At 42.2% G+C, this 13715-nt stretch overlaps 1 protein-coding gene across 2 annotated transcripts in view; it reads right to left on the reverse strand.

The window, feature by feature from the left end:
• Positions 1 to 6609: 6609 nt before the first annotated feature.
• The window catches only part of KDR (kinase insert domain receptor), a 71149-nt gene continuing 64043 nt past the window's right edge, over positions 6610 to 13715 (reverse strand). For both annotated transcript variants that reach the window (XM_045533044.1, XM_045533043.1), the window contains exons 28-30: positions 10457 to 10556; positions 9881 to 9966; positions 6610 to 8296 (exon numbers count right to left, since the gene is read on the reverse strand). In XM_045533044.1, coding sequence (XP_045389000.1) covers positions 8074 to 8296; positions 9881 to 9966; positions 10457 to 10556 — 409 coding nt within the window. In that variant the 3' untranslated portion in view covers positions 6610 to 8073. The remainder of the gene's footprint in view (positions 8297 to 9880; positions 9967 to 10456; positions 10557 to 13715) is intronic.

Raw genomic sequence — 13715 nt, forward strand, 5'->3', positions numbered from 1 at the left:
ATTCTTTCAGTAATGCCTCCATTGGCATATAAGCCTTAATTTTTTATTTCTATTGGTGAGAAAAATTCAGCATTTCATATTGATGTGATTAGCTTGAATCCTTCCACAGAATTTTCACATTGATGGCAAATATATTATATAACCTTATGCTGAAATTGATAAATTTGAATAAATAATTGAAAATTATTAAATATATTTATGGGCAGTTTAAGCCTCTATGCCTCAACATTTAAAAAACTGAAACTTCCATAAAATTCTGTTATGAAAGCAGAATGAAAATCATTCCATTCAGCCTTCACAGAAATCTTCAATACAAATCGCTGTAAACTTTATTAATAATTCTTAAGAATTTTGGTTTATTGATAAATTTAATTTGATGAGTTAGTCATTGAGCAAATTGATCATTTGACAAACTGATCTTTAATAAATTGATCCCTGGCTAATTGACTTTTTGCAAAGTGATATTTGCTAACCAATTTAAAGCTATTGCTAAGCCTTGTGTCTCATCCCAAAATTGGTGCAGAAAAATCAATTTAGCTTATTTACTTCAGCCTTCAAATCCCGAGTGGTGAGTTCTTTCTGAATCTTAACTCTATCATACTACACCCTCCCCATGCCCATGTCATCCAGTAATTTGTTATTCAAGGACTGTGAGAGTCTTCGTATAAGTCTTTAAACCAAATGGACCAGGAAGGGCAATATGCTCCTTTGAAGACCCCCATCCTGTTTGTTGCTGGTAAATTAATTGACAATTTTTGAGAACTGTCATTCAACAAGGTATAAATAGACCTAATATCATTATCACCAGCATCATCATAAGAATATAAGCTAACTTTTATTACTCAATTTCTAGGTATCAGGTAGTGTGCTGCATGCTCTACACACATCTTATTTAATCTTCATCCAGCTGAGGGATGTAAGGCTCAGAGACTGTTAAGGAACTTGCCAAAGGCCACACAGCTAGTGAGTAACACATGTCTTTCTTCTGAGAGTCAGATGTTCATTACAACACTGAGCTTTTATGTTTAGTCATTGCCTAGGGGAATTATCTTACAGATAAAGCTGCCTTAAAGATGGGAATGTTGAAGCCAACACGTATTGACTAAGACACGTAAAGGCACCAGGTCACCTTAACATGTAACTTTCAGTTGAGAGTTGATTTATAGGATGAGCCAGCTCACTGCCTTCCATCAAGAGAGAAGATCCCATCCTTGTTCTTATCTCAAATAACAACATGTCGCCAACGTCTTCAGGAGACTGGATTTAATCTGGTGTGTACGACCTTGCATGTTGAGGCTTCAAGCCTTACCTGCCAATCTTCACTTGTAGCGTGGTGATGATAGCACTAATGCAAGGGCCCATTGCAAGGATTTAAAAGGATAATATACGAAGCTCAATGCCTGGCATGTGGTAGATGATCAACCTCAGCTCTCCACCCTTTGTGCTGCTCAGGTCTGAGTGCAGAGACTGCTTAAATATCTATCACCATGAAATATTCAAAAATAATGAAAGTTAAATCCATAATATGTATTTATCTTAAAATTCTATTGTGCCGTGATTAAACTTGCTCCAACATATATGTTGTCCAAAATTAATACTCACTGGTGCCTTTTTTAAGTGAGCATTATTAACTAATTCTGTAAGATCCAGCTCAGGAATGGATTCTGGCATGCCATCTTGCTCCTCTGTCAAAGAAGCAATAAGCCCTCCTCCAGTACAAAAGGTCACAGGAACAAAAGCTGGGCTGAACTCCGAAATTCACTGATGAATAAGGTGATAAGAGAAGAATGAGGATCTTTTTTCTCTCTTCATGACAGATCCTCAAGGTAATTTGCCAACCATATTAGACAGGGGCAGGGTTGGGAGGAGGCCCAGCAATACATCATGATCTATTGACAATGATTGAATGGAAGGAAAATTCATTTCCATTGACTCAAGTACAGGCCACTGAAAAGATCACAAGCTGATCTATACAGGAGTACACCTTGCTTTGTAAAACAGACATATTTATGAAAAGTTGTGTGATATCCGATAATATTTTTGAAATTCCCAAGAAGAAATCATTATATGAAACAATTCCTGCAGAATAATTCCTAGTAAAACTAATGGCAATGATAGAATCTATTCTCTCTGTACTCTGGATTTTCATCCATGGGAAAAGTTTAAAATGCAGAACAGTGGCATAAAGAACAACACGGCCTTACTCACAACACCAGAGAGTCCTTCTGTGTTGCCGTGCAGTCCCTGCCAACATGGAGTTCTTCTGGAGCACTAACAGACTCTTATCTTGCTTTACATGAGAAATGCAAATTTTGCAATATGAGGTGAACCAGACAAAAATAAACCTAATTTCCTCAGTCTTATGTAAGAAGGTTCTTACCTGGGTTTTTCCCACGAGCTTCCTGACTCTGACATCAGGTTAAGTGCCTCCATGGTGACTCTATATATTAAAACACCTAAAGGGGTCCTTGAACTCAGATTTTTATTCAAGAATAACGGAATGAAGAATGGCTGAGCCGATAATGAAAACTATGCTCAATTCATTAAGGTGAGACCGTGAGGACATAGAAAGGAATAAGTACATGGAGTAAGAGTGAGTATCTTCCTCCCTTGGTTCTGTTCGTGACCCTTAACCATGCAGCTAAGAAAAGATTTTGACCACTGCCTGCTAGGTTGTCTGGCACATAGTAAATCCTTAGCAAACACTTACAAAAACCATTAAGGAGGGTCCCTTTGTGCATCCTACTCTGGCTCACCCACTCGGTCTACACTGCGTTGCCTACATCCTTCTGTAGGGTCCCTACAGCTTGAGCTAATAAACTTTTTTAAAAGAATATCTGGCACATTGTATGCATTTTGTAGATGCAATTAAATATAAACAAACAAATATATATATATACACACATTATTCATTTAAGTTTAGTATTAAGGGCTGAATCTTTGGAACTTGATTTCTACGGAAGGCTCTGCTTTCCCCATGGGCTGCGGGATGCCATCTGCCAGGTTTCCCGCTCACCTGGGCAATGACTGGGAGACGTTGCCGCTCACTTTCTGTCTAGCTTGAATTCTCTGCCTCGTATCTAGGTTTTCATCCCCACTTATGTTCTCTCTGTGGCAGTGAATGGAATGTTTTCAATCCCCTTTGACAGGATAAGTCATTTCAGCTTAGAGAGAGCCCCTGCGCACAGCACCGGGACGCCGTTAAACCTCCCCCGGTCACACTCGTGCAGAGGCCCCCTGGTGACTCATGCCGTGCCCCTATTGTGAGCTGCACTGGGCCCCAGAGCCAGACACTGTGAGGGGACCTTTAACTGCAGAACTCAACCCACTTTCCTGAATTTGTTCGGCCCAAATATTACTTCCTGAAGAAGAGCAAAGACAAACCCGGCAAAAAATGAAATAGACTAGAGCAAAAGCCCGTTTTCTTATTCCTCCTATCCTTTTTCTGTTGCAAGGTATTTAAAAGTTAAGATCTTCAAACAATCAAGGTATGAGGGTACACTGTCACCAGTTTTTGGTAAGGACACTGATTTGTATGTTCTGAAGTACTTGGCGTAAATAAGTGAGGCTAAAATACAAAATTAAACCAGGTATTTATCTTCTCATTTTTTAATTTTTAAACAAAAAAAAAATTTAGTGGAACTACTGAAAGTCACATTGTTTTTTAGAGGCATCAAGCTGTTCCATAAAAGTCACATGTTGTAAAGAAAATAAAATGTAAGGTACAATTTGATGTCTTCTAACTAGCAGTCACTTGATATCAATCACAGTTTACTGTAACCCTTGTCTTATCAGTAGTATTCATTAGAATACTATTCCCTAACTCAGAGTCCTTATCTCTGAGTCAGACCTCTCCGGAGTCAGATATTCTACCCTGTTAGCTCCAGAATTTCAGGTCAACTTGCCTATTTAATTTCTCTCTGGGTTGCTCCTCCCAGATTCTGCCATTTCTCTCTCCATTTCAGTCAAAAACAGAGTAAACAACTTTATTTTACCGTTTTGATTTCTTTATCACCTAGGAGCAGTCTATAACTTTTCCAAAAATTGGACTTAAAATGGCTTTCACAAAAAATGATTTTTTTTACATATGTCTAAACTCTTAACATGGAAGAGATTCATTCAGAAAATGCAATTTTATAAAAGCGAGTTGGAATGCCCTTTGAGTTGTGCTCACTGCATACGCAAGAATGCAAGGACATGCCCACAGCCCCTAAGGGAAAGGGACACACAAATGTGGAAAAAAGTGTATGAGAAGCTTATTTTCTGGGTTTGCCTGCATTTTACCATCTGGTGATAAATATATGAGTCAAAGGTAGAAAGACAGACATGCCAGGGAGAGACAGGAACACTGGGTTAAGTTAGCAACTAGAAACTTGTGGGTTTGAAGTTTTCACTTTTCTTCTTCACTTTTATGGAAGAGGACAAAGGAATATGCTTAGATAGGATCACCTAATCCAGGGGGAATGAACTTAGCCTCCCCACGATTCTCACCTCTCCTGCTGGGCTTGGGGCACAGGGGAGAGGAAGGTAAGAAAGTGGAAGGTGAGGAGCCAGAAGAGTTCAAGTGGTGGGGGAAGGATGAAAGCAAATTTAGGGAGGAAAGGAGAAGAGGAGAGAGACCCCACCTAAAACACAGCAAATGCCTCCAATCAAAGGTTTGAAAATAAGACCATGGGAGAAGCACTTTAAAAAGCCACATTTTTTTTTTCTTCAATACAGGCGCAGATGAGGAGAAAAAAAAGAGCTAAGAACAAGAGGCATGGATGACAGAAGAGAGAGGAAGAAAGCCAAACCTCACCTCCTAATCATCCTGCCGGAGGTGCTGAAAGCATTTCTTAATAAAGTGTGAAGCTTCGGCTGAATCCAAATTCCTGGCATTGGAAGCAATGCCATGAGCCACTTAGGAGAAACAAAATCTTCCCTTTTTCCTAAAGTGGAGAAAAATCCTGTGTGTTTGTGCGAGGTCTCCTCCATCCTGAATAACCTAGAGTCTTCTTCCATCCGTTTCCTGGAAGAGGTTATAATAACGGGAACTCTCTGCAGGGCAAACCTGCCCCACAGTTTACCAAAGTCTGTGCGAAGACCCTGACGCTCTCCTCCCAGCCAGTCCCCCGACCCGTAAGCACCAGCCCCACGAACCACACACCCCCACGGCCTCTTCTTCATTGCAGAGTTGTGCAGAATGTCAGTGACGTGATAGGGTTGGGAAAATGTACAAAAGGTATTTCCCTAACCACAGAGAAAAGGGGGATATTTAATAAACGGTGCTTCCATGATTGACAATCTGCATGGAAAAAAAAATGTTAGACTCCTATGTCACCCCATATATGAAAATTCCAAATGGATTTAAGTACAGTAAAAGAAAATTTAGAATTTGGTGTTATTTGAGAATTGAGAACACCTTCCTTCATCAGATTCTTTTTTTAAAAAAACCTACAAGCTGTTTTTTTTTTAAAGAAAAAAGAGAGACAGAGAGGCATATTTGACTAGATAAACATTTCAAAATCTTGTATAAAAAATATCACATAAAAGTCAAGTCATTTACTGGTGCCAATGATTTGTTAAATAATCATGCTTACTGAATTCAGGCAGAAGTAATCATTCAACATGGCGATAGTGGGTCTGATGTTTTGACCCCGTAAGTGTGCAGTGAAATACTGCTGGGCACTGCAGACATGCTCTGGGCTTCCCCATGCTGCCCTGGGTCTGGCCACCTGTCCCAGGTCTCTCACCCTGAGTTTCATGGCTGATTATCCTGACACACATGGGGTTCACTCCAGGGCCCCAGAGCCATGTATCTCTCAGTCTACGTTTTAACAATCTCAAAGTGCCCAGAATATAAGAAAGCTTGTGTGTGTGTGCGTGTGTGTATGAGAATTATTTGTGTGATGAAGAAGAGAGGGGAATAAGAAATTAGACTTCAAACCAGAAGTACTTACCCCTAAGGCAGCTCTGGTAATTATGCCATTCTACTTTTTACTATGAATACATTTATTGGTTTGTGAAGTTCAAACATTTTGTGAAAATATTCCTTATAACTGCTGTCCGCAACCCCTGGGCTGCAGACTGGCTCCGGTCAGTGGCCTGTTAGGAACCGGGCTCCACAGCAGGAGGTGAGCAGTGGGTGAGCGAGCACAGCTTCATCTGTATTTACAGCCGCTCCCCATCACTCCCATCGCCGCATAAGCTCCGCCTCCTGTCAGATCAGCAGCAGCACTAGATTCTCACAGGAGCACGAACCCTACCGTAAACTGCGCATGCCAGGGATCTAGGCTGCACGCTCCATATGAGAACCTAAAGCCTGATGATCGGAGGTGGAGCTGAGGCGGTGATGCTAGCGCTGGAGAGTGGCTACAAAGACATAGTATCATTAGCACAGCGGTGTGACTGCACAATAAACATAATACACTGGAATCATCCCCAAACCATCCACAGTCTGGAAAAACTGTCTTCCATGAAATCAGTCCCTGGTGCCAAAGAGGTAGGGGACCACTGCTTTATGAGAAGGAAAAACAACCACGTGGAAATTATGTCTGATTCCTCCTCCTCCAGTTTAGAAATGAGAAAATGATGGGCACAGTAATGCAACCTTGCAAAGAGATCCCTTCGAGTTTTCCAGTATTTTTTAATAAAATGACATCAATTGCTGAAAGCATTATGGCCTTTGTTCTGCTACATAATACTGATACAAAACGTGAATGGTACAAAGTTCATTATATATAATATAAGGCTTTAATATATTACATTTGTTTCTACATAAACAGACTATAAATATATGTGCCATAGCATGTTTTATAGTCATTGTTCCCAGTATTTCACACTATGGTACCAAATGAAAAACACATTTTCTTTTTTTTTAAAAAAAAGGAAAGAACAAGGGCAAAAACCAGTAGAAATAGCCCTATATGTTAAAAGTGTAAATAATACAATAGATGTTGTTAAATTTTGGCTATAAAGTAATTTTTGAAATCTGGCTAATAATCATTCACAGGGTGAACAAACCCAAACAGGTTTACTGGAGTGTAGGGGCCACATAACTAAAATACTGGCGGGTTGTGGGGAGAGCAGGCCGGGGGTAGGGGAGGAACAAAAGGGTAAATTCCTTCCTGAAGCTTTGACCCCACAGCTTGACACTGAACCAGCGCATTCAGTCTCAGACATATCCCATCAGGGTAGATATGTGGGTATTCATCCAGAAGAAACCAGAAGCTGGTCTGTGCAGCCAGAGCTCTTCAACACGGCGGGGAGCCCCGGGCTGAATGTCCTTTCTTTGTGGTGCTCTGAATAAAGGATCAGCCTGGGAGACAAGGAGCCAGAGCTGCATCATTTCCTTCCTGGGGCCTGGCCAGGAGACACGTAAGGGTCCGGAAGGAACGCTCATTAAGAGTCGGAAACAGCACAAGGAACTCTCCTTTAGCCCAACTGCGAAGATCACGCAACCTTCTAAAACCAGAACCCTCGTCTGAAGCCTTTCCATTCCCTCCCTAGCAGACCACATGCCCACCTCCGCCAGAGCCGGCACAATGCACTTTCAGGCTCCACTACTCTCTCAGAGCAAGCTAACGTCTTCCTTTCTATCAACCCAAATCCCACACTTAAGACTTGGCTGGGACCCAAAGCCTAAAACAAAGCCTCTCAGACGGACTCAGCCCCACCAATCTTTCCCATCTTCAACACCTAAAGCACATGCGTTGCCCGGTTCATCTTCTAGTTTAGCAGAAGTGTCAGCTCCCCAGGTCCTGCTGCTTCTTGGAGGATGGAGCCATTTCTTGACCGTCTTTGTTCGAACCCATGTTGAGACCCACAGGCGGGGGCATTATAAATGCTTTTTAAAGGAATGAAAAAGAGAATCGGGTCAACACTGGGAGAAGATACAAACACATTCTTGGGTCACAAGCATCGTCTCAGGAAATGCCTAGAGGACTAGCTCCCTGCAGTCCAAGGTCCTTTTTTTTTTTTTTTTTGAAATGAAAATCAAATGTGGCTACTTCCTGGTGGTGGAAAGAACAACACTTGACAATCTGAGCAGCACCTCTCACGTGGTATCCGGAGCGGGGGGCGGGGGGCCTCCTTCTAAACAGGGGGCGAGCTCAGTGCGTGCCCAGCGTCGGGCTGGAGAACCGGGGCCACGCTGCCAGCTTGCACTCCGATCTCCACCAGCTTTAAAAGTTCTGCCTCCTCGCTGGAGTACACAGTGGTGTCCGTGTCGTCCGAATGATACCCGGACTGGTAGCCACTCGTCTGGTTTGAGCCTTCAGATGCCACAGACTCCCTGCTTTTGCTGGGCATCATCCCGCTGCGGAAGAAATGGCAAACAAATGAGTGGGCAGAGAGAAGACAGTTCTTTTGCTTCTCACCCTAACCCCATTCCCAACTCCACCCGGGCTGTCATCTCCCCGGAGACTCCAGCCGCCTCTCTCTCCCAGGTGTTACTCGGCACATCAAGTTTACTCCAACGGTGTCTATTCTCAGGTACTCGCATGAATGAGTAGTTGCAGATCAGTCCTCTTATGGAGGTCCAAGGCTTCCAAGCCTGGGATGAGATGAACGGCAGTTCTTCTGAGTTACGCAAGGGCTCCGACCAGTGGAACATTTTTACGGTCTCGCAGATTGACAAGTTTGTATACAGTGACAGGAGCCAGAGGGCCGCTTTCAGGATATTCAAGGAAATTGGGATGTTCTGAAAGTTCACTTGTGCCTTCCCCTATTCCGTCAATTAGGGGACTACAAGGTATGTGTATGGTGTTAATAAAGTTCTTGAGCAACTTTAATAACTTGAAGCGTGTGTGCAATCAAGCCAGACATGTCAAACACTGCTTTTTACTCATCAAAACCACATTCTTTGGAAGGACTAAGGACCCCAATCACTCAGCAGCAACTAGAGAATGTTTTCAACAGCCTGGAATCCTGACAGACGGGAATCATGTCAAAGCTTAGAAATGTACACTGTGTTGATCTGAAACTTCAGGATTTATATGTTCTCAAGCCATGTGAGGGGTGTTTTTCCCCCTTAATAGGTATTTTACCCAAATTATTCATATTAAAAAACTGCAAAAAAGGATTTTATGAACTTTGTGTTCGTATATGGTTTAAGTTACTTCAAATAACTAGAAATATAATTTTTCTTTTAATCCAATCCAAATAAAACTAGTTTAGGTATCTCAATCAATTGCATGGTCCCTGGCACATAGCAGTTGCTGAACAAATATTTTTTGAGTCATTGAATGAAAGAGCTGATTGGCTCTCACAATTTCTTACCTTGGGCCTTAAAGAAAACAGTAAAATTGCACAATGGCATATTTTAATTTTTGTGTGTGTGTATCACTCAAAAACTCATGAGTATCCTATTTTATATAACAGTTAGATTATATCAAATTCTTACTTAGAATGAGCCCTCTAGCAAATAAATTACTACTCTTATCCTATTATTCTTATAGATATTCATGTATTTGTTAGGGTAAAAGCAAGTACACCTATTCAAAGCAACTACAAATTCCCACTGAACAATATAGAGGAGATTATATTCAAAACCAAATTTAATACTTTTCCCACAATTGTTTTAGGGATTGTATCTAATGACCTCTTTGTTATTTAGCAAGTACACACAAACCACTGGCCATAGTAAATATGCTCAGAAATTCCCTAGTATTCATAAATTCTCATAAAAATTGACCAAATCTTCTAATTTATTTCAGTTTACTTTTTAGATTTGTCGATTTCATTGTTTTGTTGGTTTCAATTTTTCCTTAGGTGGATGGATGCTAATTTCCCCAACCAACAAAGACACTCAAAAGGGGAAATCTGAGCTTTCACTGAAAGCCCTAAGTTTCTTCCAAAAATTCCTGTTGAAATTTGTCTTTTTTATGTAGCTGAGTCTTACCTAAAAGATGGAGCTAATTTTGTTCTGTCTTCCAAAGTTTTCAGCTCTTCTGAGGCAAGAACCATACCACTATCCGTCTGGTTGTCCTTTTTAAGAGACAATGAGATGGCAGTTGATTGAGTGTATATACTGACCAACTATTTAATGAAACTGATTTTTAACTCCTCTATCAGACACTATGCTCCAATGGCCTTCAGAGGAAGGTAAAGGTATCAAAGCCAAAACTTGTGCATGCTACAAAAGGAAGCAACTGCTTCCTGTACGTAGACTCAGGCCATGGAGAAGAGAAAATTTATGAAGCAGCAGCTGAGGATGCCTGTTTTCATCCCTCTTTTCACAATGATTCTATTCACACTTAGTGAAATTGGGCATAAAGCTAGACTGTCTTGAACCTTGGACCCGGGCCTTTACTTGTAAAAACCAAAGTTCCATCTCCATAATGACTGCGGTGACACATACCTTCAAGGACAGCCTTATAACGAGGCTTCAAGACTTTAATGCTTAGGCTAATATTTATCTAGCTAGTGTTTCATCCTTTGTATTATTTCTGAGACTATTTTTAAAAGATGTACTTACATCTGGGATTACTTTTACTTCTGGTTCTTCCAATGGGATATCTTCAAATGTTTTTACACTCACAGGCCGGCTCTTTCGCTTACTGTTCTGCAGATACTGACTGCAAAAGCACAAATATTTATATTTTAGTGGTGGTGTATTTGGCTGCAGATACTACCAGTGGTACCTAAGTTCATTATCTTTCAACCACAAGTTTAAGAGCAACCTTCAAAACATCCTTTGGAAAAAGGAAAACAAAACAAAACAAAACAAAATCTTTCTCTGCTAGCACACATGGAAGGCTTAATTTCCTGTGAATGTCCATCATTTAAAAGTATAATATAACTGAGGAGCCCAGATGAACCCCTGTTCCTCTGAATCGCAGTTCTGAGATCCCCTGCTGTCCTGAAGACAACAGCAGCAGACTGGGTGACCAGCTGCCTTCTACTTGGCTTCCTGATTGCGTGTGATTCCTCCACTGGGCTCTGGACACATCAGCAAGAGTTTCACATCTTCCCGGCCACCTCCTAGGAAAGTTTTCTAGATAATGTTCACAGGACAACCATTCGATGAAAGATGGGCAGAGGCTACCCCTGTAGGTCTCCCTAAAGGATTCTGAGCCCACCAGTGATCTAAAGACAACTCCTCCTTCTACCTGTGACAGAGGCTTAGTGTGCAGAGGGACAAGGGCTGAGTCTCACTGCCCCTTATTCTTAGCCCCCCAAGTCGCCTGTCTCAGGAAAGGGCAGTGGTTTGAGAGTCATAAGATATTTTGCTTATTTCTGAGTCTCCCACTGACTACAGGAACATGAGAAAGTCATGAATATTTCTGCGTCTCTGATGCCCCCATTTTAAAAATGTATTTGGCAATAGCTGTCCCTCCTTAGCTCACTAAGATATTGGGAAAACAATGTGGCAAATGCTGGGCTTATTGTTCTTAGAAAGAATAATGCTCTATGAATCAAAGCTTGTTTTTCTCCTTTCAATTCCAAAGGGTGCCAAAAGGGACTCCTTTGGGAGTCCAAAGAATAAGATTTGTCAGACAACGGATCACTTCTTTCTTGGGAGATGCTCCTTCCTGGCCACAGGGCTTTGGGTGAGTCTGGGTGATCTGTCAAGGTCACGTAGAGCTCAAGGGGAGAGAAGAGAAGTCCTTTTCACAGGAAGGAATGGAAAATACACTCTTAACTCTTATCCCAGCCTACTTTCCACTACAAGTGGCCTTCTGGAACATGCTGCATAGACCTTGGGCCAAAGAAGAAGAATGGAAACTAAGCCTCTCTCCCCTCCCTCTGGAGGCTGGTTCTTCCCCTTACGGAGAGGAGAGAGCAAGGTTTACCAGTGGCATCCTCACTAACGAAGCTCCACAAGAAACAGGACAAAATATACAGGGATCAAGCAAAGCCCACTTTCTCCAAACTCCAGTCCCTAAAAGTAGTGGTTGTCAAGAACAACTGACACTGCAGTCACTCATTTTTTCATTCACTCATTCAGGAGCCCTGATTAAGAATGTGCCACATGCCAGGCACTGTGCCAAGTGTTCTCTAAACAGCATCCCATGGCATCGTCACAATGACACCTCTCTAGGGGTGGGTATTATTGTGCCAAATTTTTAGATGAGGAAACTGAGGCACAGCAAGGTTAAGGAATGTATCCAAAATCGCCTAGCTAGAATGCTTGCATTACTCTTTTGAGGGCCATGAGGTGCCACGGAAGGAATTTAAGCATGACACTGACAAGGTCAGATATGCCGTTAGAAAGGTGACTCTGGGTTGAGGAGGATAAGACCAGGGGGATGCCACACTTCTCTGGGAGGAAGGAGGGCAGCCTGACTAGAGAAAGGGAACGCCTGAGGTTTGGGGAAGTGGACAGATTTCAGTGGTATCTGGGGTGAGGAATCAACTCGAGCTGGTGAGCTTGGGCAGTAATTCAGCTGCCTTAGAAAGGACAGCTGCTTGAGTTCTGAGTCCAGTAATTTAAAAAACGGTACGGTCCTTCCCAGCAGACAAAGCATTTGCACAGATATTGTTGCATCTACTCCTCACAAGACTAGGAAATAGGTCTTTTTATTATTTCCCACTTGCAGATGAGGAAGCCAAGGCTCAGGGAGAAAATGGCTAATAAGGGTAGAACTAGGACTCAAACTTAGGTCTCCAGACTCCAAAGCCCATGCAAGGTTGGTTTGTTTGTTTGTTTTCTGTTTTTTGTTTGTTTTATCCTACTCCACACTGAATGCCTTTAAAGAGTCTCAGGGAGGAAAAGGAAGAAGAGGGCAGCAGACAGGATTGTTCAAAGTCTTTATTAAGCACCTACAATGTGCACAGTGCTGTCCTGGCTGTCGTGTGTGCACTAACCGTGCAGCAGGAGGGGACTGCGGGTAAGTGTGGGGTATGAAACTGACAAAAGGTGGAGAACGGACAGTCCCACTTCAAGCAGTCTAATAGCAGAGCTAAATTCAGGAACATATAGCCAGCAGGCTGTCCCAAGCATCAATCTACAAGAGGCATTTAATCATCACTAGCAATTAACCAAAATGAAGAAAATGGTATGTACCAAAACCTTTCTCCGAGAGAGAACTCCAAAGAAATCTTTGATAAGCTGCTTGGAGTGGGAGGCGAAAGTCCCAGGGGAAATGACAGAGCAACCCCAGATGGTCCCCAAACTGCCCTCAAAGAAAGATGAGTCCAGTGGCCATGTGCTTTCTTGCAGGAAGCTTGCAAACTTGGGACCAGAGCTGATCCACAGGGGAAACTGGAGACAAAACTAAGTCTAGACGTGCATGGTACTTTCCCCTACGCTTCTCAGCCTCTTCTCTAAATAAATGCTGAACAAATATTTTTAAAATGGTTCAAAGGGGCAATGACAAATCACAAGGCCAGTTCCCACAGTGATGTCTCTGTCCAGCTCTATTTATAATGCAATGGAATTGAAAATTACAAGGAGGAAGCAAGGGAGAAAGACGCCTCCGTTTTTCTGCTTGGCTGGAAATGAGAAAGAGGATAGAACAGTTCCCCTGAGAGGCACCCCAGCCTCATCTCGCTCTCCCCAGAGAAGCGTAACCCCAGGAGAGCACCAGAATGAGGCGTGCCGTGTGCAGATGCCTCTATCTGCCTTTCTTTGAACTCAGATGATTAGAAGGTGACTGTGAGTTTATTTTTACAAAAAGGAAAAAAGGTGGAAGGGGTTGAGAGGGGATGCGGACAAAAGATTCCCATTCCCATCTTATTTTTCAAAGGACGGCTGGATAAAAGAGAAACTGGACTGGAAAACCCATTCAAAA

Source organism: Lemur catta, chromosome 19 (assembly GCF_020740605.2).
Source record: "Lemur catta isolate mLemCat1 chromosome 19, mLemCat1.pri, whole genome shotgun sequence".
NCBI lineage: Eukaryota > Metazoa > Chordata > Mammalia > Primates > Lemuridae > Lemur > Lemur catta.